At 27.4% G+C, this 26,831-nt stretch overlaps 3 protein-coding genes across 3 annotated transcripts; all 3 read left to right on the top strand.

Moving 5' to 3' along the window:
* The first annotated feature begins 423 nt into the window (after window positions 1–423).
* LOC129615643 (translation initiation factor eIF-2B subunit beta-like) lies at window positions 424–1,956 on the top strand. Its single transcript, XM_055530959.1, has 6 exons — window positions 424–607; window positions 665–751; window positions 803–935; window positions 990–1,313; window positions 1,365–1,753; window positions 1,813–1,956. The coding sequence occupies exons 1-6, from the start codon at window positions 540–542 to the stop codon at window positions 1,880–1,882; spliced, it is 1,071 nt and encodes a 356-aa protein (XP_055386934.1). The 5' UTR covers window positions 424–539; the 3' UTR covers window positions 1,883–1,956.
* A 244-nt stretch (window positions 1,957–2,200) lies between these two features.
* Window positions 2,201–4,862, top strand: LOC129615655 (translation initiation factor eIF-2B subunit beta-like). Its single transcript, XM_055530972.1, has 3 exons — window positions 2,201–2,272; window positions 4,336–4,724; window positions 4,784–4,862. The coding sequence occupies exons 1-3, from the start codon at window positions 2,201–2,203 to the stop codon at window positions 4,851–4,853; spliced, it is 531 nt and encodes a 176-aa protein (XP_055386947.1). The 3' UTR covers window positions 4,854–4,862.
* Window positions 4,863–12,028: 7,166 nt separating this feature from the next.
* Window positions 12,029–15,654, top strand: LOC129615654 (translation initiation factor eIF-2B subunit beta-like). Its single transcript, XM_055530971.1, has 3 exons — window positions 12,029–12,100; window positions 15,075–15,463; window positions 15,523–15,654. The coding sequence occupies exons 1-3, from the start codon at window positions 12,029–12,031 to the stop codon at window positions 15,590–15,592; spliced, it is 531 nt and encodes a 176-aa protein (XP_055386946.1). The 3' UTR covers window positions 15,593–15,654.
* Window positions 15,655–26,831: the final 11,177 nt, after the last annotated feature.

Genomic DNA, 26,831 nt, shown 5'->3' with positions numbered 1-26,831 from the left:
GATCCCTTAAGCTGGATTCATTGGTTCGTCGTTTTCGAAATAGCTGATCTTTTTTCACTTGTAGTCGAACTATTTTTTCTCTTGATTGTTCATTGGTTCGTCTGAAAAAAGCAATTCATTTTTTTTATTATGATGCATTTATTACGTTTTTAACAAGAATTACATATACATATGTAATTGTAATAGGTCATGTAATTTGACGTTTTAAGAAAACTCCGCACTAAAGTTGAAGCTGATTCAACTTTTTGAGAGAGAGAAAAAAAGCTGTACTAAAAATAAAGATAATGTCAAAAATTCAAATTTTCATACAAAATACATCAGCTCCTCGCGATAGCGACGAACCAGTGAATCCAGCTTTAATAGGGCACTCTGAACAAAATGAAAGTATATCTTCAAGCTGACGTCATATTCATTAGATTTGGCAGTTTTCATGCAGCCGATTGATAGTGCTTGATATTTTAAAAAAAAGTGAGTGAATGTAGTCACATCTTAATACACAAGCGGATATAAATTCATAGCCATTTAATACAGATATAAATATGAATTTAATCGATTTCGAAAAAATAAACCCTGAGGCGATTTTGCTTATTCATAACATTAAAATTGGGTAAATATTTTGTTAAAGATTGAAAATTTTAAAAGTATATGAAATATTTGTTACCAGAAAGTTAAAGGGATCGTTTGACATCGCACATCAAGCATTGCAAATTTTAAAAAATGTTATTAATAGTTATCAGTGGAAAAATGCACAGTAAAGACATTTTTATATTTAAAAAAAGACTTAATAAAATATTCATTATAGAGAGTTATTGGAAACAATTCGCTTGCATGGGGAAGTATTAGTTTCTTCTCTACCCAACGAAGTTGTATTAGCCAACATTACTAGAAGGATTTTAAAAGTGATTCGTGATGAATTTATTTTGCTACAAATTAAGGTGAAAAAATGAATACAGAAACAATTATGTAAAAAGCTCATACTTTTTATTCAGATCAACCAGTATTCAGACGATGCACAAACTTGTTTGTCACTTCATAAATTAGTCAAACAAAATAGTGACTTCGAGTTTAATTTGGATTTTACTACTCCACAAATTGGCTTGAAAAAACATATAATTGACCATATTCAGGAAATTGAAACTGAATTGGAAACTAGTTCAGATAATATTTCAGTGCAAGCTAAGGAGCATGTTCATTCTTCTGAAGTTATATTAACTATTGGTCTTTTTCATAGTGTTGAGAATTTTTTAAAAAAAGCTATTAAAGAACGTCAGTATTTAACAATAATTATAGCGGAATGTGCACCTTATTGTGAAGTAAGACAATAAAATTTCATTTTCTCCATATAATGTTATTGATAAATACAGGGTCATAATTTGGCAGCTAATATTGCAGCTCCAAATGTAGATGTGGTTGTCATTCCAGATTCATCAATTTTTGCAATGATGTCGCGGGTAAACAAAGTTATAATAGGTACGCACTGTGTGTTAGCTAACGGTGGCTTAAGAGCATCCTGTGGTTCTTATACAGTGGCTTTGGCTGCAAAACATTACTCAGTCCCAGTGATTGTTCTTGCTCCCATGTACAAGCTATCGGCAATGTATTTACGCAGTTATGAACAAGACGCATTCAATTTAGTTGGTCCCGCTGGGAGTGTGATTGAATGCAATTCTTTGGGACCTAATATCTCTAGAACATTTAGCCCAATTTTCGATTATGTTCCTCCTGAATTAGTTACACTTTTCATATCTAATATGTAAGTAATTGATAATTGCCAAGGATAACATAAATTTTTAATATTATATCTTTTTAAAGGGGCGGTCACTCACCTTCATATGTGTACAGATTATTGACAGAGTTGTATCATCCGGAGGATAAAATATAGTTTCAAAACAGTTAAAATTTTATTACAAAAATTTGACGGTTTAATCGTAAATAAAGAATTTTAATACACATGCATTACATTTTAGTTTCAAGAATGCTTATTATGGCTAGAGTACATCCTGATTTTAAAATAACTTACAATATAAGTAAGAACAATAGGTTCCAAGTTCAAAAAACTTATTTTGCAAGAGCTATTAATGTAACAACTTTGAAATAAGGATTTTTATTAACTTTATTATTGAAACAAGCATATTTACCTTAAATTTGAGTACGTTTACCTTTAATTTTACGTACATTTACCTTTAACTTTATGTATATGATGAAACAACAGCAGGGAATAAAAAAGAATACACTTACAGAAAGCGATATATTGCAGATTCTAAGAACTAAAGTATTTATTTTTAAATAAAAAAACAAAACAATTTAGCTGTCTATAATTCTGGTTCTATCGAAAGTTAATATGAGCACTGTAAAGCATTTCATTTTAAAGATAATTTAAAAAGCATGTTCTGCCACAATTTACATAGGTAAACTATACCCAGTGTTACGTCAGCTTGGCTTGAAATCATCCCGAAATTCAACCTTTCCTTTGACATGTTAACATGAATGCACAAAAATGCTGTTTAGCTATTATATGCAAATCAAGTAAGCAAAATTTTTTAATTAACTTATATTAAACCGGCTGCAAGTGTCGTTTATATGTATAGGCTTCAAGTATGGATTCGTGTTGCATTAAAGAATCTCTTGATGGGAAAAAACGTAAAATGGCAAAACTTTCGTAGGTCTATTCTAAAATATTTGTGTTCAATGTACGTGTTTAAATTACTCATATGCATATGCAAAACCAACATTTTTTCATAATCGATTTAAAAGAAAACGCTAACTTTATTTATTATTAACTTTATTTTTTATTGTTCGAATGTCAATTTATTAAAAAGACATTTCACATTAATCGATTAAAAAGAAAACGCTAAATTAATCGGTTGTAGAAATATTATTCCAGCCTACCGGGAAGAAATAATGTAATTGTACAAAATAAACCGTGACTTCAATAATGCGCTTACGACTTAAATTTCACAAAATATCAAGTTTTGCAAAATATCTTGACATTGTATACTTTTCCTAAATACGTTTTATACGTAATGGAGACGTCAAATAAAAGTAAATTGGGTATTGAAAAAATCGAGCACGCTTTTCTTATACCTTGTCATATAAATGTTGCCAGGAATAACCGATAAAATAAACCACCATATATTTTCAGCAATAAAGTGCTAGTTATCAAGTTTTTTTCCTAAAATGCAGCATAAAAATATTATGTTTTTAATGATGTGGTAACGTTTTATAAAAGTGAACATTTTCACAGAACTTTAAATTGAAATTTTCAAACAAACGTCAAAGTTGTATTGATATGGTAAAAATTGTATTCCAAAATTAATGTCTTTATATCTAACAAGTCCCAATACTCAATTTTTTTTACGAAATATTACGAATTTTTGGCTTCGTCGCTGGTTTTTTCTTTAAATGCCACTGAACGTGTCATATTTTTTATTATTTTTTTCTTTTTTTTTAAGTAAAAAAGAGTTTAATATTTTAAAAAATCTCAGGATATTATACACATTTTTTAAAAAGCTTCCCATTAAAATTCTGTTGCACGAAAAAGAAAGAAAGGTAGGAGGGAAGATAAAATGAAAAAAATTTGAATTTCATATTTCAGTCAAAGTATATCTACTAATAAGTAATTCGACTCGTTCCATTCCGTTAGTTTTCGTTTGCATCTTGCTTCCAAATTCTTAAAATATCCATTTTTTTGTAGAAATAGATGGTAATAAGAGTTGTGTAGGCCAGAAAGAAACAAAATATTGTAAACAAACGAGTGTATCAAAAACATTAAACTAAAATTAAATTAAGTTGGTAATATAATTATTTTTTATTACAAAATTTATTTTTTATTTTATAAAATTTAGGTAAAAAATTGAAATGTATCAAAGCAAAAGAGTTTGAAATTTCATGTATGAATGTACACATCCATGTACCTGATACAGTAAATACGCAGTATCAGGTAGTGGCATAGAAATAAAGTAATTTATAAAGAAAAAAAAGTGTATACATACTGATTACTTTATGATATATAATTATTACCGGGAAATATATTATTCATGCAAATATGTTCTAAATTTATTAAGATTGAAATAAAAATAAAAAATTTAAAGATAATTTATTTATTTTATTTATTAATTACAAATGCCTAACACTAAATATTTAAAATATTTTCAAAAGTACATATTTATCTCTTCACATCTTTTGGCAACAAATGAAATTTTTGTGTCGGCTTTTTTTCATCCCAAAAACTTCAAATAATGTTTACCCATTTTTATAAAAAAAATATTTTTTTTCACAACTATTTCAAGACAATAAAATTTCATTTTCTCCATATAATGTTATTGATAAATACAGGGTCATAATTTGGCAGCTAATATTGCAGCTCCAAATGTAGATGTGGTTGTCATTCCAGATTCATCAATTTTTGCAATGATGTCGCGGGTAAACAAAGTTATAATAGGCACGCACTGTGTGTTAGCTAACGGTGGCTTAAGAGCATCCTGTGGTTCTTATACAGAGGCTTTGGCTGCAAAACATTACTCAGTCCCAGTGATTGTTCTTGCTCCCATGTACATGCTATCGGCAATGTATTTACGCAGTTATAAGCAAGACGCATTCAATTTAGTTGGTCCCGCTGGGAGTGTGATTGAATGCAATTCTTTGGGACCTAATATCTCTAGAACATTTAGCCCAATTTTCGATTATGTTCCTCCTGAATTAGTTACACTTTTCATATCTAATATGTAAGTAATTGATAATTGCCAAGGATAACATAAATTTTTAATATTATATCTTTTTAAAGGGGCGGTCACTCACCTTCATATGTGTACAGATTATTGACAGAGTTGTATCATCCGGAAGATAAAATATAGTTTCAAAACAGTTAAAATTTTATTACAAAAATTTGACAGTTTAATCGTAAATAAAGAATTTTAATACACATGCATTACATTTTAGTTTCAAGAATGCTTATTATGGCTAGAGTACATCCTGATATTAAAATAACTTACAATATAAGTAAGAACAATAGGTTCCAAGTTCAAAAAACTTATTTTGCAAGAGCTATTAATGTAACAACTTTGAAATAAGGATTTTTATTAACTTTATTATTGAAACAAGCATATTTACCTTAAATTTGAGTACGTTTACCTTTAATTTTACGTACATTTACCTTTAACTTTATGTATATGATGAAACAACAGCAGGGAATAAAAAAGAATACACTTACAGAAAGCGATATATTGCAGATTCTAAGAACTAAAGTATTTATTTTTAAATAAAAAAACAAAACAATTTAGCTGTCTATAATTCTGGTTCTATCGAAAGTTAATTTGAGCACTGTAAAGCATTTCATTTTAAAGATAATTTAAAAAGCATGTTCTGCCACAATTTACATAGGTAAACTATACCCAGTGTTACGTCAGCTTGGCTTGAAATCATCCCGAAATTCAACCTTTCCTTTGACATGTTAACATGAATGCACAAAAATGCTGTTTAGCTATTATATGCAAATCAAGTAAGCAAAATTTTTTAATTAACTTATATTAAACCGGCTGCAAGTGTCGTTTATATGTATAGGCTTCAAGTATGGATTCGCGTTGCATTAAAGAATCTCTTAATGGGAAAAAACGTAAAATGGCAAAACTTTCGTAAGTCTATTCTAAAATATTTGTGTTCAATGTACGTGTTTAAATTACTCATATGCATATGCAAAAGCAACATTTTTTCTTAATCGATTTAAAAGAAAACGCTAACTTTATTTATTATTAACTTTATTTTTTATTGTTCGAATGTCAATTTATTAAAAAGACATTTCACATTAATCGATTAAAAAGAAAACGCTAAATTAATCGGTTGTAGAAATATTATTCCAGCCTACCGGGAAGAAATAATGTAATTGCACAAAATAAACCGTGACTTCAATAATGCGCTTACGACTTAAATTTCACAAAATATCAAGTTTTGCAAAATATCTTGACATTGTATACTTTTCCTAAATACGTTTTATACGTAATGGACACGTAAAATAAAAGTAAATTGGGTATTGAAAAAATCGAGCACGCTTTTCTTATACCTTGTCATATAAATGTTGCCAGGAATAACCGATAAAATAAACCACCATATATTTTCAGCAATAAAGTGCTAGTTATCAAGTTTTTTTCCTAAAATGCAGCATAAAAATGTTATGTTTTTAATGATGTGGTAACGTTTTATAAAAATGAACATTTTAACAGAACTTTAAATTGAAATTTTCAAACAAACGTCAAAATTGTATTGATATGGTAAAAATTGTATTCCAAAATTAATGTCTTTATATCTAACAAGTCCCAATACTCAATTTTTTTTACGAAATATTACGAATTTTTGGCTTCGTTGCTGGTTTTTAGCACTTTTCCAAAAATTTTTTGAAAAAAAGTGCTTATTAGTTTCACTCTGTCCGTCCGTCCGTCCGTCCGTCCGTCCGTGTGTCTGTTTACAAAACTTCTACACCCTTGAAGATAGAAAGCTGAAATTTTGTACGTACATAGATCTTTACCAGAAACTTATTTCTGTAGAACAAAATTTTTACCTATCTCCCCCCCTCTAGAAGTTATACCCCCCCAAACCCCTAAAAATGGCCTTTTTTAACTATTTGTTGCAATGAAACCATAAGCATTTTTGAAATTTTGCAAACACAGAATGTCAGCTGCTTGCTTCCCCTACCGCGGTATACTATAGTTAAACCTTAGAAAAACAAAATGACCGCTCAAATTTACCGTTATCTAAAGTCGTTTTTTTTCAAATTTTTGATGTCGTTTATCTTCCAAACCCCAGCCTGTAGAAGCTTGAAATTTTAGGAGCTTTTAGACATTATCAAAAAGTTCATTTCATTAGAAGAAAATTTTTTTCTATCTCCACCCCCTCTCAAGTTATCGCCTCTTGAAATTTGTAAAATTTGAATTTTTGACACCTTGTATTTCCGAAACCGCAAGCTTTTTCAAATTTCTATAAACGCAAAAAGTTAACGGTAAATTCCATGAAATTAAAAAATATAATTATTTTTCTTAACTCACACAATTAAACCTTAAAATCGAGCATTATGTTAACCCCACTTTATATTAATTTTTGCTTTATTTCAAAGACTGCATATATGCGTCATCCTAAATATATGCAACCCTAGAAATAGTTTTGTATATGAATAAAAATAATTTTAATAGTGTGGTGGATAGACATAGACTGTATTTAAAAGCAGAATTTTCACTTGTTGAAGGGAAAAGTGCTACAATACAAACCATTGGTTTGACCCAACTTTATTTCTTTAAATGCCACTGAACGTGTCATATTTTTTATTATTTTTTTCTTTTTTTTTTAAGTAAAAAAGAGTTTAATATTTTAAAAAATCTTAGGATATTATACACATTTTTTAAAAAGCTTCCCATTAAAATTCTGTTACACGAAAAAGAAAGAAAGGTAGGAGGGAAGATAAAATGAAAAAAATTTGAAATTCATATTTCAGTCAAAGTATATCTACTAATAAGTAATTCGACTCGTTCCATTCCGTTAGTTTTCGTTTGCATCTTGCTTCCAAATTCTTAAAATATCCATTTTTTTGTAGAAATAGATGGTAATAAGAGTTGTGTAGGCCAGAAAGAAACAAAATATTGTAAACAAACGAGTGTATCAAAAACATTGAACTAAAATTAAATTAAGTTGGTAATATAATTATTTTTTATTACAAAATTTATTTTTTATTTTATAAAATTTAGGTAAAAAATTGAAATGTATCAAAGCAAAAGAGTGTGAAATTTCATGTATGAATGTACACATCCATGTACCTGATACGGTAAATACGCAGTATCAGGTAGTGACATAGAAATAAAGTAATTTATAAAGAAAAAAAAGTGTATACATACTGATTACTTTATGATATATAATTATTACCGGGAAATATATTATTCATGCAAATATGTTCTAAATTTATTAAGATTGAAATAAAAATAAAAAATTTAAAGATAATTTATTTATTTTATTTATTAATTACAAATGCCTAACACTAAATATTTAAAATATTTTCAAAAGTACATATTTATCTCTTCACATCTTTTGGCAACAAATGAAATTTTTGTGTCGGCTTTTTTTCATCCCAAAAACTTCAAATAATGTTTACCCATTTTTATAAAAAAAATATTTTTTTTCACAACTATTTCAAGACAATAAAATTTCATTTTCTCCATATAATGTTATTGATAAATACAGGGTCATAATTTGGCAGCTAATATTGCAGCTCCAAATGTAGATGTGGTTGTCATTCCAGATTCATCAATTTTTGCAATGATGTCGCGGGTAAACAAAGTTATAATAGGTACGCACTGTGTGTTAGCTAACGGTGGCTTAAGAGCATCCTGTGGTTCTTATACAGAGGCTTTGGCTGCAAAACATTACTCAGTCCCAGTGATTGTTCTTGCTCCCATGTACATGCTATCGGCAATGTATTTACGCAGTTATAAACAAGACGCATTCAATTTAGTTGGTCCCGATGGGAGTGTGATTGAATGCAATTCTTTGGGACCTAATATCTCTAGAACATTTAGCCCAATTTTCGATTATGTTCCTCCTGAATTAGTTACACTTTTCATATCTAATATGTAAGTAATTGATAATTGCCAAGGATAACATAAATTTTTAATATTATATCTTTTTAAAGGGGCGGTCACTCACCTTCATATGTGTGCAGATTATTGACAGAGTTGTATCATCCGGAGGATAAAATATAGTTTCAAAACAGTTAAAATTTTATTACAAAAATTTGACAGTTTAATCGTAAATAAAGAAGTTTAATACACATGCATTACATTTTAGTTTCAAGAATGCTTATTATGGCTAGAGTACATCCTGATTTTAAAATAACTTACAATATAAGTAAGAACAATAGGTTCCAAGTTCAAAAAACTTATTTTGCAAGAGCTATTAATGTAACAACTTTGAAATAAGGATTTTTATTAACTTTATTATTGAAACAAGCATATTTACCTTAAATTTGAGTACGTTTACCTTTAATTTTACGTACATTTACCTTTAACTTTATGTATATGATGAAACAACAGCAGGGAATAAAAAAGAAAACACTTACAGAAAGCGATATATTGCAGATTCTAAGAACTAAAGTATTTATTTTTAAATAAAAAAACAAAACAATTTAGCTGTCTATAATTCTGGTTCTATCGAAAGTTAATATGAGCACTGTAAAGCATTTCATTTTAAAGATAATTTAAAAAGCATGTTCTGCTACAATTTACATAGGTAAACTATACCCAGTGTTACGTCAGCTTGGCTTGAAATCATCCCGAAATTCAACCTTTCCTTTGACATGTTAACATGAATGCACAAAAATGCTGTTTAGCTATTATATGCAAATCAAGTAAGCAAAATTTTTTAATTAACTTACATATATTAAACCGGCTGCAAGTGTCGTTTATATGTATAGGCTTCAAGTATGGATTCGTGTTGCATTAAAGAATCTCTTGATGGGAAAAAACGTAAAATGGCAAAACTTTCGTAAGTCTATTCTAAAATATTTGTGTTCAATGTACGTGTTTAAATTACTCATATGCATATGCAAAACCAACATTTTTTCATAATCGATTTAAAAGAAAACGCTAACTTTATTTATTATTAACTTTATTTTTTATTGTTCGAATGTCAATTTATTAAAAAGACATTTCACATTAATCGATTAAAAAGAAAACGCTAAATTAATCGGTTGTAGAAATATTATTCCAGCCTACCGGGAAGAAATAATGTAATTGTACAAAATAAACCGTGACTTCAATAATGCGCTTACGACTTAAATTTCACAAAATATCAAGTTTTGCAAAATATCTTGACATTGTATACTTTTCCTAAATACGTTTTATACGTAATGGAGACGTCAAATAAAAGTAAATTGGGTATTGAAAAAATCGAGCACGCTTTTCTTATACCTTGTCATATAAATGTTGCCAGGAATAACCGATAAAATAAACCACCATATATTTTCAGCAATAAAGTGCTAGTTATCAAGTTTTTTTCCTAAAATGCAGCATAAAAATATTATGTTTTTAATGATGTGGTAACGTTTTATAAAAGTGAACATTTTCACAGAACTTTAAATTGAAATTTTCAAACAAACGTCAAAGTTGTATTGATATGGTAAAAATTGTATTCCAAAATTAATGTCTTTATATCTAACAAGTCCCAATACTCAATTTTTTTTACGAAATATTACGAATTTTTGGCTTCGTCGCTGGTTTTTTCTTTAAATGCCACTGAACGTGTCATATTTTTTATTATTTTTTTCTTTTTTTTTAAGTAAAAAAGAGTTTAATATTTTAAAAAATCTCAGGATATTATACACATTTTTTAAAAAGCTTCCCATTAAAATTCTGTTGCACGAAAAAGAAAGAAAGGTAGGAGGGAAGATAAAATGAAAAAAATTTGAAATTCATATTTCAGTCAAAGTATATCTACTAATAAGTAATTCGACTCGTTCCATTCCGTTAGTTTTCGTTTGCATCTTGCTTCCAAATTCTTAAAATATCCATTTTTTTGTAGAAATAGATGGTAATAAGAGTTGTGTAGGCCAGAAAGAAACAAAATATTGTAAACAAACGAGTGTATCAAAAACATTAAACTAAAATTAAATTAAGTTGGTAATATAATTATTTTTTATTACAAAATTTATTTTTTATTTTATAAAATTTAGGTAAAAAATTGAAATGTATCAAAGCAAAAGAGTTTGAAATTTCATGTATGAATGTACACATCCATGTACCTGATACAGTAAATACGCAGTATCAGGTAGTGGCATAGAAATAAAGTAATTTATAAAGAAAAAAAAGTGTATACATACTGATTACTTTATGATATATAATTATTACCGGGAAATATATTATTCATGCAAATATGTTCTAAATTTATTAAGATTGAAATAAAAATAAAAAATTTAAAGATAATTTATTTATTTTATTTATTAATTACAAATGCCTAACACTAAATATTTAAAATATTTTCAAAAGTACATATTTATCTCTTCACATCTTTTGGCAACAAATGAAATTTTTGTGTCGGCTTTTTTTCATCCCAAAAACTTCAAATAATGTTTACCCATTTTTATAAAAAAAATATTTTTTTTCACAACTATTTCAAGACAATAAAATTTCATTTTCTCCATATAATGTTATTGATAAATACAGGGTCATAATTTGGCAGCTAATATTGCAGCTCCAAATGTAGATGTGGTTGTCATTCCAGATTCATCAATTTTTGCAATGATGTCGCGGGTAAACAAAGTTATAATAGGCACGCACTGTGTGTTAGCTAACGGTGGCTTAAGAGCATCCTGTGGTTCTTATACAGAGGCTTTGGCTGCAAAACATTACTCAGTCCCAGTGATTGTTCTTGCTCCCATGTACATGCTATCGGCAATGTATTTACGCAGTTATAAACAAGACGCATTCAATTTAGTTGGTCCCGCTGGGAGTGTGATTGAATGCAATTCTTTGGGACCTAATATCTCTAGAACATTTAGCCCAATTTTCGATTATGTTCCTCCTGAATTAGTTACACTTTTCATATCTAATATGTAAGTAATTGATAATTGCCAAGGATAACATAAATTTTTAATATTATATCTTTTTAAAGGGGCGGTCACTCACCTTCATATGTGTACAGATTATTGACAGAGTTGTATCATCCGGAGGATAAAATATAGTTTCAAAACAGTTAAAATTTTATTACAAAAATTTGACAGTTTAATCGTAAATAAAGAATTTTAATACACATGCATTACATTTTAGTTTCAAGAATGCTTATTATGGCTAGAGTACATCCTGATATTAAAATAACTTACAATATAAGTAAGAACAATAGGTTCCAAGTTCAAAAAACTTATTTTGCAAGAGCTATTAATGTAACAACTTTGAAATAAGGATTTTTATTAACTTTATTATTGAAACAAGCATATTTACCTTAAATTTGAGTACGTTTACCTTTAATTTTACGTACATTTACCTTTAACTTTATGTATATGATGAAACAACAGCAGGGAATAAAAAAGAATACACTTACAGAAAGCGATATATTGCAGATTCTAAGAACTAAAGTATTTATTTTTAAATAAAAAAACAAAACAATTTAGCTGTCTATAATTCTGGTTCTATCGAAAGTTAATTTGAGCACTGTAAAGCATTTCATTTTAAAGATAATTTAAAAAGCATGTTCTGCCACAATTTACATAGGTAAACTATACCCAGTGTTACGTCAGCTTGGCTTGAAATCATCCCGAAATTCAACCTTTCCTTTGACATGTTAACATGAATGCACAAAAATGCTGTTTAGCTATTATATGCAAATCAAGTAAGCAAAATTTTTTAATTAACTTATATTAAACCGGCTGCAAGTGTCGTTTATATGTATAGGCTTCAAGTATGGATTCGCGTTGCATTAAAGAATCTCTTAATGGGAAAAAACGTAAAATGGCAAAACTTTCGTAAGTCTATTCTAAAATATTTGTGTTCAATGTACGTGTTTAAATTACTCATATGCATATGCAAAAGCAACATTTTTTCTTAATCGATTTAAAAGAAAACGCTAACTTTATTTATTATTAACTTTATTTTTTATTGTTCGAATGTCAATTTATTAAAAAGACATTTCACATTAATCGATTAAAAAGAAAACGCTAAATTAATCGGTTGTAGAAATATTATTCCAGCCTACCGGGAAGAAATAATGTAATTGCACAAAATAAACCGTGACTTCAATAATGCGCTTACGACTTAAATTTCACAAAATATCAAGTTTTGCAAAATATCTTGACATTGTATACTTTTCCTAAATACGTTTTATACGTAATGGACACGTAAAATAAAAGTAAATTGGGTATTGAAAAAATCGAGCACGCTTTTCTTATACCTTGTCATATAAATGTTGCCAGGAATAACCGATAAAATAAACCACCATATATTTTCAGCAATAAAGTGCTAGTTATCAAGTTTTTTTCCTAAAATGCAGCATAAAAATGTTATGTTTTTAATGATGTGGTAACGTTTTATAAAAATGAACATTTTAACAGAACTTTAAATTGAAATTTTCAAACAAACGTCAAAATTGTATTGATATGGTAAAAATTGTATTCCAAAATTAATGTCTTTATATCTAACAAGTCCCAATACTCAATTTTTTTTACGAAATATTACGAATTTTTGGCTTCGTTGCTGGTTTTTAGCACTTTTCCAAAAATTTTTTGAAAAAAAGTGCTTATTAGTTTCACTCTGTCCGTCCGTCCGTCCGTCCGTCCGTCCGTGTGTCTGTTTACAAAACTTCTACACCCTTGAAGATAGAAAGCTGAAATTTTGTACGTACATAGATCTTTACCAGAAACTTATTTCTGTAGAACAAAATTTTTACCTATCTCCCCCCCTCTAGAAGTTATACCCCCCCAAACCCCTAAAAATGGCCTTTTTTAACTATTTGTTGCAATGAAACCATAAGCATTTTTGAAATTTTGCAAACACAGAATGTCAGCTGCTTGCTTCCCCTACCGCGGTATACTATAGTTAAACCTTAGAAAAACAAAATGACCGCTCAAATTTACCGTTATCTAAAGTCGTTTTTTTTCAAATTTTTGATGTCGTTTATCTTCCAAACCCCAGCCTGTAGAAGCTTGAAATTTTAGGAGCTTTTAGACATTATCAAAAAGTTCATTTCATTAGAAGAAAATTTTTTTCTATCTCCACCCCCTCTCAAGTTATCGCCTCTTGAAATTTGTAAAATTTGAATTTTTGACACCTTGTATTTCCGAAACCGCAAGCTTTTTCAAATTTCTATAAACGCAAAAAGTTAACGGTAAATTCCATGAAATTAAAAAATATAATTATTTTTCTTAACTCACACAATTAAACCTTAAAATCGAGCATTATGTTAACCCCACTTTATATTAATTTTTGCTTTATTTCAAAGACTGCATATATGCGTCATCCTAAATATATGCAACCCTAGAAATAGTTTTGTATATGAATAAAAATAATTTTAATAGTGTGGTGGATAGACATAGACTGTATTTAAAAGCAGAATTTTCACTTGTTGAAGGGAAAAGTGCTACAATACAAACCATTGGTTTGACCCAACTTTATTTCTTTAAATGCCACTGAACGTGTCATATTTTTTATTATTTTTTTCTTTTTTTTTTAAGTAAAAAAGAGTTTAATATTTTAAAAAATCTCAGGATATTATACACATTTTTTAAAAAGCTTCCCATTAAAATTCTGTTACACGAAAAAGAAAGAAAGGTAGGAGGGAAGATAAAATGAAAAAAATTTGAAATTCATATTTCAGTCAAAGTATATCTACTAATAAGTAATTCGACTCGTTCCATTCCGTTAGTTTTCGTTTGCATCTTGCTTCCAAATTCTTAAAATATCCATTTTTTTGTAGAAATAGATGGTAATAAGAGTTGTGTAGGCCAGAAAGAAACAAAATATTGTAAACAAACGAGTGTATCAAAAACATTGAACTAAAATTAAATTAAGTTGGTAATATAATTATTTTTTATTACAAAATTTATTTTTTATTTTATAAAATTTAGGTAAAAAATTGAAATGTATCAAAGCAAAAGAGTGTGAAATTTCATGTATGAATGTACACATCCATGTACCTGATACGGTAAATACGCAGTATCAGGTAGTGACATAGAAATAAAGTAATTTATAAAGAAAAAAAAGTGTATACATACTGATTACTTTATGATATATAATTATTACCGGGAAATATATTATTCATGCAAATATGTTCTAAATTTATTAAGATTGAAATAAAAATAAAAAATTTAAAGATAATTTATTTATTTTATTTATTAATTACAAATGCCTAACACTAAATATTTAAAATATTTTCAAAAGTACATATTTATCTCTTCACATCTTTTGGCAACAAATGAAATTTTTGTGTCGGCTTTTTTTCATCCCAAAAACTTCAAATAATGTTTACCCATTTTTATAAAAAAAATATTTTTTTTCACAACTATTTCAAGACAATAAAATTTCATTTTCTCCATATAATGTTATTGATAAATACAGGGTCATAATTTGGCAGCTAATATTGCAGCTCCAAATGTAGATGTGGTTGTCATTCCAGATTCATCAATTTTTGCAATGATGTCGCGGGTAAACAAAGTTATAATAGGTACGCACTGTGTGTTAGCTAACGGTGGCTTAAGAGCATCCTGTGGTTCTTATACAGAGGCTTTGGCTGCAAAACATTACTCAGTCCCAGTGATTGTTCTTGCTCCCATGTACATGCTATCGGCAATGTATTTACGCAGTTATAAACAAGACGCATTCAATTTAGTTGGTCCCGATGGGAGTGTGATTGAATGCAATTCTTTGGGACCTAATATCTCTAGAACATTTAGCCCAATTTTCGATTATGTTCCTCCTGAATTAGTTACACTTTTCATATCTAATATGTAAGTAATTGATAATTGCCAAGGATAACATAAATTTTTAATATTATATCTTTTTAAAGGGGCGGTCACTCACCTTCATATGTGTGCAGATTATTGACAGAGTTGTATCATCCGGAGGATAAAATATAGTTTCAAAACAGTTAAAATTTTATTACAAAAATTTGACAGTTTAATCGTAAATAAAGAAGTTTAATACACATGCATTACATTTTAGTTTCAAGAATGCTTATTATGGCTAGAGTACATCCTGATTTTAAAATAACTTACAATATAAGTAAGAACAATAGGTTCCAAGTTCAAAAAACTTATTTTGCAAGAGCTATTAATGTAACAACTTTGAAATAAGGATTTTTATTAACTTTATTATTGAAACAAGCATATTTACCTTAAATTTGAGTACGTTTACCTTTAATTTTACGTACATTTACCTTTAACTTTATGTATATGATGAAACAACAGCAGGGAATAAAAAAGAAAACACTTACAGAAAGCGATATATTGCAGATTCTAAGAACTAAAGTATTTATTTTTAAATAAAAAAACAAAACAATTTAGCTGTCTATAATTCTGGTTCTATCGAAAGTTAATATGAGCACTGTAAAGCATTTCATTTTAAAGATAATTTAAAAAGCATGTTCTGCCACAATTTACATAGGTAAACTATACCCAGTGTTACGTCAGCTTGGCTTGAAATCATCCCGAAATTCAACCTTTCCTTTGACATGTTAACATGAATGCACAAAAATGCTGTTTAGCTATTATATGCAAATCAAGTAAGCAAAATTTTTTAATTAACTTACATATATTAAACCGGCTGCAAGTGTCGTTTATATGTATAGGCTTCAAGTATGGATTCGTGTTGCATTAAAGAATCTCTTGATGGGAAAAAACGTAAAATGGCAAAACTTTCGTAAGTCTATTCTAAAATATTTGTGTTCAATGTACGTGTTTAAATTACTCATATGCATATGCAAAACCAACATTTTTTCATAATCGATTTAAAAGAAAACGCTAACTTTATTTATTATTAACTTTATTTTTTATTGTTCGAATGTCAATTTATTAAAAAGACATTTCACATTAATCGATTAAAAAGAAAACGCTAAATTAATCGGTTGTAGAAATATTATTCCAGCCTACCGGGAAGAAATAATGTAATTGTACAAAATAAACCGTGACTTCAATAATGCGCTTACGACTTAAATTTCACAAAATATCAAGTTTTGCAAAATATCTTGACATTGTATACTTTTCCTAAATACGTTTTATACGTAATGGAGACGTCAAATAAAAGTAAATTGGGTATTGAAAAAATCGAGCACGCTTTTCTTATACCTTGTCATATAAATGTTGCCAGGAATAACCGATAAAATAAACCACCATATATTTTCAGCAATAAAGTGCTAGTTATCAAGTTTTTTTCCTAAAATGCAGCATAAAAATATTATGTTTTTAATGATGTGGTAACGTTTTATAAAAATGAATATTTTCACAGAACTTTAAATTGAAATTTTCAAACAAACGTCAAAGTTGTATTGATATGGTAAAAATTGTATTCCAAAATTAATGTCTTTATATCTAACAAGTCCCAATACTCAATTTTTTTTACGAAATATTACGAATTTTTGGCTTCGTTGCTAGTTTTTTCTTTAAATGCCACTGAACGTGTCATATTTTTTATTATTTTTTTCTTTTTTTTTAAGTAAAAAAGAGTTTAATATTTTAAAAAATCTCAGGATATTATACACATTTTTTAAAAAGCTTCCCATTAAAATTCTGTTACACGAAAAAGAAAGAAAGGTAGGAGGGAAGATAAAATGAAAAAAATTTGAAATTCATATTTCAGTCAAAGTATATCTACTAATAAGTAATTCGACTCGTTCCATTCCGTTAGTTTTCGTTTGCATCTTGCTTCCAAATTCTTAAAATATCCATTTTTTTGTAGAAATAGATGGTAATAAGAGTTGTGTAGGCCAGAAAGAAACAAAATATTGTAAACAAACGAGTGTATCAAAAACATTGAACTAAAATTAAATTAAGTTGGTAATATAATTATTTTTTATTACAAAATTTATTTTTTATTTTATAAAATTTAGGTAAAAAATTGAAATGTATCAAAGCAAAAGAGTTTGAAATTTCATGTATGAATGTACACATGCATGTACCTGATACAGTAAATACGCAGTAGTAGTGACATAGAAATAAAGTAATTTATAAAGAAAAAAAAGTGTATACATACTGATTACTTTATGATATATAATTATTACCGGGAAATATATTATTCATGCAAATATGTTCTAAATTTATTAAGATTGAAATAAAAATAAAAAATTTAAAGATAATTTATTTATTTTATTTATTAATTACAAATGCCTAACACTAAATATTTAAAATATTTTCAAAAGTACATATTTATCTCTTCACATCTTTTGGCAACAAATGAAATTTTTGTGTCGGCTTTTTTTCATTCCAAAAACTTCAAATAATGTTTACCCATTTTTATAAAAAAAATATTTTTTTTCACAACTATTTAAATTTTTTTTTACTATTGTACGTCTTTTCAAAATTTATTTTTATTATTTTTAAAAACTATATTATATAAATTATAATAATTTTTTTAAACACTTTTTTTCTTCTTCGCTTTTATAATATAATACACATTTTTTGCCACCTTGTACTGGAATGAACTACAGAAATTATTGTGTCGCTTTTAAAATTCTTAATATTTTTCCCTATACTTTATATAGGAACAAATAATAAAGTGTCGCCTTTCAAAATTATATTATTAAAAAAGAGGTTGACATTTATTGTGTACTCTTTCCCTCTCCCAAAAATTCTTATGTGTATAAAAATGAAAATAAGAAAGTATACTGCTTAACTCTTTTAACCAAAGTATATCTACTAAAAAGTAGTTCGACTCTCCGTTTACATCACACTAATGCGGAATTTTTTGTATACAAACATTGGTGAGTGATTGAATTAGTGTGATGTAAACGGAGAGTCGAACTACTTGTTAGTAGATATACTTTTATTTCAGTATGGTTTCAAATGTTAACGAGGAAGGATGTATGTTTTTTCATGCACATTTTGTATTTCCCAATAAGGTAAGTTGAGTAGTGTCGGCTAACATTGTTATTAAAAGTAATATAGGTTGACACATTTTAACAATTTTAATTATCTCATTTCGGTTATTTATACGTTACTTATAAAATTGTTTCAAATAATTTCAGTTAGTTTTTAAGTTATTAATAATAAATATGTATGTACCTACTTCCAATCATTTTTTTTTTAAATAATTATTTTAAAACTATTTCAAACATGTTAGATTGAGTGCTTCAAAAATTATACTGTGCTCTTTGTCCATAGCAGGTAAACAAAAGCAAATTTATAAAATGTCCCTGCATGTGTATGTATGACCTATCTTAATTCTAAACGGAAAGAATATTACATAAAGAACAAAAATTTTAAAATACCTGTTATTTTACAGTCGGAATTTTTGAGTCATATGGTAAAATACCATTTATTTCAAAAATAAAAAAAAATTTTCTAATCCGGTCATAAAAATATATGATTGTTTTTTCCAAACATTTTAAATATTTTTTTAAATGATAGTAAGATTTTAATATTTTTTCAAATAAAAATAGAGGTAAAATTTTGAAGTTTATATAAAATTTGTATTTAACAAATAGTATTTGATTGTATTTTAGATATTATTTTCTAATTCCCTCTTCAAATTTTTTCTTTACTATGTATTTATATCAATATTCAATAATTATATTTTCAACTTGACACCAAAGTTACTCCCCATATCTTGAGTTAACTTACCCTATGAGAAAAAAAGCTGTTCACTTAAAAAAAATGAAATACTTTCAGTAACATATAAAACGTTGAAGGCGAAGGATGTGCTTGTTGTTTTTCCGCTTTTTTTTTAAATTTTAAAATAATTATCAATGAAAATATTAATATATTTTTTTGATTTTTCAAATATATTTTCTAAATTTTACTTGCTTTATAATAAGTGTGAATTTATTTTAATATTTCTTCTCAAAAAATAGCCACTTCGATTTAAAAAAAACCCTTATAAAATAAGGTCGTGCTTTCAAGTTTCTCTCTGAGCATAGGGACTTGTTAGATATAAAGACATTATCAAAATGTACCAAAAGCTTTAGTAGTTTTTTTTACAATATAAAGGTATTGAAAGCTTTGAGACGATACTACAACCGTATTAATACTATTGAAGTCACTATTATGATTTGTAATAAAAATTTATAATTATAAATTTTTTTTTAGATCTCTAGTTCGGTCATTTTTATTTGTATTGTATTTATACTAGGTACTAGAATCGGTCCCTTTTATTTGTATAAAATTTAATTTACTTCAGGACTCGTTCGCAGTTATTACCATTCCATATATGATATTAAGAATATCGTTTAATTTTATCTGTATAGAATTCCATTTATGTATATTTCAGGTCTCGTTAGTTGTTTTAAGTAAGGAATGGATATTTAGGTTTTAACTTATTTTTAGTAGTGCTTGCTAGGATCTATTGCTCCGCTACTACTAAATGATCCTATACAAATTCGTTTCATAAAATTTCCTTTTATTTGGCATGGCTTTGGAAAAACGTTTTTTAACCTTTTTCGGGGTTTAACACCTTTTTTTATTATTTTTTGCCTTTTTTGACCTATTTTGCATTTGGCAGCCTATGGAGAGTTGATCGTATTATTGCCTTTTTTTTAAATTTTTCAAAGGCACCAGCAAGAGAAGAAATTCAGAAAGAAACAACCGAATTTTCCACTTCAAGCCCAAACTATTATAACACGCTAGGGGACATGGTTAGATGCAATAAAATATTATGTCCACTATTTTGAAAAAACTGAAAATGTGTTGTGCCACTTCCCAGAAGAAGATTCTGCTGCGGTTGCAACAGCAAAAAATATGGTTCCGAATTTAGATTTTAAAAATATATTAGATTTTGCACTTTTATGCATAAATTTCAGTTTCCTTGGCACTTCAATTACTCGCCTGAAAACTTTTAAGTTATCTCTTCATGATCAGATAGAGGTTATTGAAGATACTGTTGAAAACATTAATAACGTAAATAGGTCACATGTAGTTTCAGTTAAAGTTAAAATCTCCGATATTATTAAAAAAAGTAGTAATTTGAATATTTTAAAAAATTATTGCTGAAACAACAGCATCTCCTCAAAATTTATACACAAATGCTGAAATCATGGGATTTAAATTTGCGTCAGTGACTTCAACTGGTGTTGAAAGATCGTTTTCAATGTATAAAAATATTTTAAATTTTACCGACAACATTGTACGTTTGATAATTTGCGTAATCATTACATATAGCTACTTCTCAGGTGTTTAAAAGTACGGGTACGTCTAGAAGGGCTAGATACATGTGACAAAAGGCATTAGATAGAGTTTTGCCTCTAGGGTCCCAGAAAAAGCATTAGTTCCTCCCATCCTTCCCCTTCACCCTCTCCCAAGCTGCTTTGGGACCGCTTTTTACAAAATGGTACTACATCCTGTAGGGGTAATTTTTATTTATTTTTGGTAGTATAAGTATTCGATACAAATTGTGAGTTATAACAAAAAGTGAACACTTCCTCAAGAAAATTGTTAAAGTTAATTCAATTTACATTTTTTTATAATGAGTATGTATGTAGGTACGCATTTAGTTATGTATTCTTTTCGCGATCTGCTGCCAAATGGTAAGCAAAACATGAGTGAACATTAAATTTCTTGACAGAATTTAATAAGAAAATGTTATTTTGTTGCATTAATCTTTTACAAATAGGGTATTTCCCAAAAAATATTTAGGGCGGAAATTCGCTGATATTGATTTGTAAGGGTAAAGGTTTAATTTCATTTTAAATAACAACAAAAAAAATAAAATTATCAATAAAAGAAAGTTAATCTGACAAATCGCATTTTTCAGGGTTTGAACCTGGGACTTTTTGCATAGAAATCGTATGCTATATAGTATTAGTATTAAGTGATTATACATTCACGCATTTTATTCGCATGTATTATAAAATCCAAATACATATGTATGTGCAAAGAATTTTGTCGCGATTTATTTTATGCGTATACATTAATTAATCGCTTAAAGTGCTTATTGTCAAAGGTAATTTACGATTTTATGCGGCATAACTCAAAGCGAGGTTTTAAAATAAATTACTCAAAAGAGTTCTCGAAGGAACTAATTGTTTGTTTAATTATATACTTTTTTGTTATTATTTTCAAAATTTGTTTTTAGTTTAAGTTTTATCTTATTATTTATTAGGAAAAAGACATATACAGAGTGATTCAGTAAAGAGTACAATATTATATATTATTGTTTAGGGCATAAAAAATGGGTAAAATTTTTGTTTGGAACAACAGTTTCGGGGATACAGGGATTTTAACGAATTTTCACGAAAATTTTACTTCCCTTTGCTTGCAATTTCCCTTTTAAAAAAGGCAGAGGCTTTGAATTAACAGTTTCTGAAAGAACTAGTAAAGGGCTTGAAAACAACATACTTTTTGATTTTGTATTCTACATACTTTCGGAATACGAAGCATTCGAACTTTAGAAAAACGTCAACTTTAATTTTGTCAATTTTTTTCAACACCATTATTTTGTGTAAAAATTTTAGAAACTTAAAGTTTTTTTGTTACGAAATTTTGGCCACTTTATTAAGCTTTAATTTTAATCATCAAACGTTAAAAAGTCTTTTACGATGCAGGAGATATAGTACAAAAACCATTTTTATGACAAGATTTTAAGGACCCTATTAATATGTAAATAATCAAAAATTGTCACTATTTCCAAATTTTACTGATTTAAAGTGCTGTAGTGATCAACTACTACTAATTTCTGATCACAATAGTTACTTTGAAAAGCGGTTGACATTTTTAAAAACCGTTATTTTGATAAAAAATTAAAATTATTATCTTAATTTATATTTTTGATTCGTTAAATTATGTTATATTGTATCTTAAATTAATTTATTTAGTATTTTCAGCAAGATTAAGTTAAATTTTGTTGTTTTATTTTCAGTTTTATCAATTTATTGGAATAAAAATGATACTTTGATTTTTATTGGTATAATTTTTGAAGTTTATTAGGACCTTTTTTTCCAGTTTAAAGTTACCTATTTAGGTGCCAAAAAGCAGTTTGTTAGCACCTAAAACTCCGTTCCCTACTTATTATTATTGCATATAGGTTATTATTAGTCTATCGTTTAATTTTATTTTTGTAAAATTTCATTTATATTTCAGGTCTTTCTCGTTGTTATTAATATTGCGTATGGGTTATTATTAATATTCGTTCACTTTTATTTTTGTTGTACATTATATTAATATATAAAGAAATAAAGAAAAATATAACACGTATATCAATTACCAATTGTAAATAAAATATGTACATATTTTACCGTAATTTTTTGGATAGCTAAAAATAAGAATTGGAATTCTTAGTAAACGATGATTCATTTTTGAAGGAGTGAACTAAATTCTGTGGAGTAATTCGTTCTTTAAGATTAGTTCGTTTGCGAACGGCACATGACTATAGACACTTACTTTCTAAAAAATACGAAACTTTTCGATGTCTTTTCTTACAATTTTTTTTTTCGATAAGCTGCAATGAGCGGTAAAAACCGTTATACAATATTTATTTCAGTCTCTCATAGTTTTGCCATGAAGTCACAAGTGTTAGATGTGTTCAAAAATACATATTTTACCCAATCAATTGAAAGCAAAATAACACAGCATCAAATATAGGTAATATTTTCTAGACGCAAATAATTATTATTAAAAAAATTAATCTCTTTGATTTCTTACTTTATAATAAATTTTATAAAGTTAATTACACATATTGAAATAAAATCAAATGCTTGTATGCAAGTTTAAATTTTTTGCTTAATTATTTTGTTACTACTATTTATTTGTACTATACAAAACCACCAGCGAGTCTGTAATTAACTTGCACAAATATGCGACTTCCACATTTTTACATAATAGCAACCTGCATTACTGCTAGCCATGCTATAGATACTTATTAGCAAGATGATCATAATAGCGGGTCCCATTTTCAGATTCTCCAAGAATACTTCACCGCAAAAAAAAATTTCCCGCTAAAAAATTTACTACTTTTTAATGAGAAAGAAAAATAAGCAGCATTTTGTATTTTTGTATAAATAATGATTGTAATGGAAAATGATTTTTATAATAAAACTTACAATTTTATATTATTAGAACCATTCCAGAAGATAGATTAAATAGCATAATACGGAACAGTAAACCGAATTTCAATAAAAGAGTACTATTTTCTGGCTACTTAGATATTCGTACATTTAAACAGCTTATATCTAAAACAGCCGTTATGTCACGCACAGCCAAAATTATGGCCTATTTTCGATGAAATCAAGAAAAAAAAATTCCCTTAAATCAAGCACTCTTTTCTTATACATGTCATATAAATGTTGCCCGAAATAACCGATAAAATAAACCAGCATATAATTTCAGCACTAAAGTTCTAGTTATCAATTTTTTTCCTAAAATGCAGCATAAAAATGCTATGTTTTTAATGATGTGGTAACGTTTTATAAAAATGAAAACAGAGCTTTAAATTAAAATTTTCAAATAAACGTCGAAGTTGTATTAATATGGTAAAAAATGTATTGCAAAATGTACGAAAAGCTTACATGCATATTATATACAAACATATTTATATTTTAGTCATGCATAATTACTTTTTTAAAATTAAACAAATTATAAGCATAATCACGGTAAGTATATGGCCACCGCATAGAAATAGTAGCTCTCATTTTGCTTTTATAGTCATATAAACCGTGACATCAATAATGCTTTAAAAAAGATTTAAGTACGGTATTAGTACCGTCTCAGAGCTTTCAATACCTTTACATTGTAAAAAAAACTACTAAAGCTTTTGATACATTTTGGAATACAATTTTTACCATATCAATACAACTTTGACATTTGTTTGAAAATTTCAATTTAAAGTTCTGTGCAAATGTTAATTTTAAAGAAATGAATGTGTTCGCAAATATTGTTGTAAATAATTCAATTGAATTGAATGGGAATTCACTTTCTTATTTCAGCCTCACTGTAATCAATCATTTTTTCCTATCCACGGTCCATTTCTTATTACTGCAAAAATTAAATGTTAAATCAATATTACATTTAATGAATTAAGGTATAACTTACTGCTCCTTTTCCATTTTTTTCTTCAAATTTTAAAAATAACATATACGTGAATGTTTTCAAAAAACTTTTTTGTTTATGAATTTGAAATATGACAAATGACACTAAATTTTGTATAACTAACAAACGTTACCACACCACTGGAAAAATAGCATTCTTATGCTTTATTTTGGAAAAAACTTGATAGCTAGCACTTTATTGCTGAAAATATATGCTAGTTTATTTTATCGGTTATTTCTGGTAACATTTATATGACAAGGTATAAGAAAAGCGTGCTCGATTTTTTCGATACCCGATTTACTTTTATTTTACGTCTCCATTACGTATAAAGCGCATTTTGGAAAAGTGTACAATGTCAAGAGCTTTTAGTAAACTTTTTGGAATTTGATACTTTGTAAAATTTTACGTCTTAAGCGCATAATTGAAGTCACGGAAACTCTATACATTCTCAAAAAAATGTAAAAATGTAAGTATCCGTGACTTCAATAATGCGCTTACGACGTAAATTTTACAAAGTATAAAATTCCAAAAAGTATACCCAATTTACTTTTATTTTACGTCTCCACTAGGTACAAAACGCATTTAGGAAAAGTGTACAATGTCAATAGCTTTTACTAAACTTTTTGAAATTTGATACTTTGTAAAATTAACGTCGCAAGCGCATTATTGAAGTCACGGTATATATGAAGAAAAGAAAAGTCATCACTTTCCTTTTACGTTTTAAGTTATTTGCATCTAAAAATACCTAAAAATATTTTTATATAAATAAATTTGGAGTTTTATTTTTAGGTTTGCAAAAAAAAATTAGCAAGAGAATCAATCGACACAGACTTTTCTCATTGCCATTTAAAAGGGTACTGTAGTAATGTGTCGTTCGCAAACGGTTAGTAAACTGGTTAGAATAACTGGTTAGTTCAATTCTTCACAAATGAATCGTTCATCGTTCACTAAGAATTGCAATTTTCTTTTTAGTTATTAAAAAAATTACTGCATATACATACATATTTTATTTACAATTGGAAATTGATATACATTTTATATTTTTCCTTATTTCCTTCTGTATTAATATTATACAATACCAATAAAATTGAACGACATACTAAATATGCGTTATTAAATACTTAGAAAAAAGAACCTCATACTAATGTCTTTACATCTAACAAGTCAAAATACTAAATTTTTTTTACAAAATATTACGAATTTTTGGTTTCGTTCCTGTTTTTTTCTTTAAATGCTACTGATCGTGTCATATTTTTTATTTTTTTTTCGTTTTTTTGAGTAAAAAAGAGTTTAATATTTTAAAAAATCTCAGGATATTATACACATTTTTTAAAAAGCTTCCCATTAAAATTCTGTTGCACGAAAAAGAAAGAAAGGTAGGAGAGAAGATACAATGAAAAAAAATTTGAAATTCATATTTCAGTATGGTTTCAAATGTTAATGAGGACGGATGTATGTTTTTTTATGCACATTTTGTATTTCCCAATAAGGTAAGTTGAGTAGTGTCGGATAACAAAAATGTTATTAAAAGTAATATAGGTTGACACATTTTAACAATTTTAATTATCTCATTTCGGTTATTTATACGTTAGTTCTAAAATTGTTTCAAATAATTTCAGTTAGTTTTTAAGTTATTAATAATAAATATGTATGTACCTACTTCCAATCATTTTTTTTTAAATAATTATTATATTTTAAAACTATTTCAAACATGTTATATTGAGTGCTTCAAAAATTTTGCTGTGCTCTTTTTTCATATTTTATTAGCAGGTAAACAAGAGCAATCTATTTATAAAATGTCCCTGCATGTGTATGTATGACCTATCTTAATTCTAAACGGAAAGAACATTACATAAAGAACAAAAATTTTAAAATACCTGTTTTTTTACAGTCGGAATTTTTGAGTCATTTGGTAAAATACCATTTATTTCAAAAGTAAAAAAAGTATTCAAATCCGGTCATAAAAATATATGATTGTTTTTTCCAAACATTTTAAATATTTTTTTAAATGATAGTAAGTTTTTAAAATTTTTAAATAAAAATAGAGGTAAAATTTTGAAGTTTATATAAAATTTGTATTTAACAAATAGTATTTGATTGTATTTTAGATATTATTTTCTAATTCCCTCTTCAAATTTTTTCTTTACTA

The sequence above is a fragment of the Condylostylus longicornis genome, unplaced genomic scaffold, assembly GCF_029603195.1.
Source record: "Condylostylus longicornis isolate FDR11 unplaced genomic scaffold, ASM2960319v2 ptg000141l, whole genome shotgun sequence".
NCBI classification, from domain to species: domain Eukaryota; kingdom Metazoa; phylum Arthropoda; class Insecta; order Diptera; family Dolichopodidae; genus Condylostylus; species Condylostylus longicornis.
This window is presented reverse-complemented; position numbering and strand designations above follow the sequence as displayed.

What these genes read in the sequence shown, in the direction of transcription:
- LOC129615643 (XM_055530959.1), top strand. Translation starts at nt 540, where the DNA reads ATGAATTTAATCGATTTCGAAAAAATAAACCCTGAGGCGATTTTGCTT. An exon ending in ATTCATAACATTAAAATTGG is followed by an intron (nt 608 to 664) that starts GTAAATATTTTG and finishes ATTTGTTACCAG; the next exon opens with AAAGTTAAAGGGATCGTTTG. An exon ending in ACACTTTTCATATCTAATAT is followed by an intron (nt 1,754 to 1,812) that starts GTAAGTAATTGA and finishes ATCTTTTTAAAG; the next exon opens with GGGCGGTCACTCACCTTCAT.
- LOC129615655 (XM_055530972.1), top strand. Translation starts at nt 2,201, where the DNA reads ATGAAACAACAGCAGGGAATAAAAAAGAATACACTTACAGAAAGCGAT. An exon ending in TGCAGATTCTAAGAACTAAA is followed by an intron (nt 2,273 to 4,335) that starts GTATTTATTTTT and finishes TGATAAATACAG; the next exon opens with GGTCATAATTTGGCAGCTAA. An exon ending in ACACTTTTCATATCTAATAT is followed by an intron (nt 4,725 to 4,783) that starts GTAAGTAATTGA and finishes ATCTTTTTAAAG; the next exon opens with GGGCGGTCACTCACCTTCAT.
- LOC129615654 (XM_055530971.1), top strand. Translation starts at nt 12,029, where the DNA reads ATGAAACAACAGCAGGGAATAAAAAAGAATACACTTACAGAAAGCGAT. An exon ending in TGCAGATTCTAAGAACTAAA is followed by an intron (nt 12,101 to 15,074) that starts GTATTTATTTTT and finishes TGATAAATACAG; the next exon opens with GGTCATAATTTGGCAGCTAA. An exon ending in ACACTTTTCATATCTAATAT is followed by an intron (nt 15,464 to 15,522) that starts GTAAGTAATTGA and finishes ATCTTTTTAAAG; the next exon opens with GGGCGGTCACTCACCTTCAT.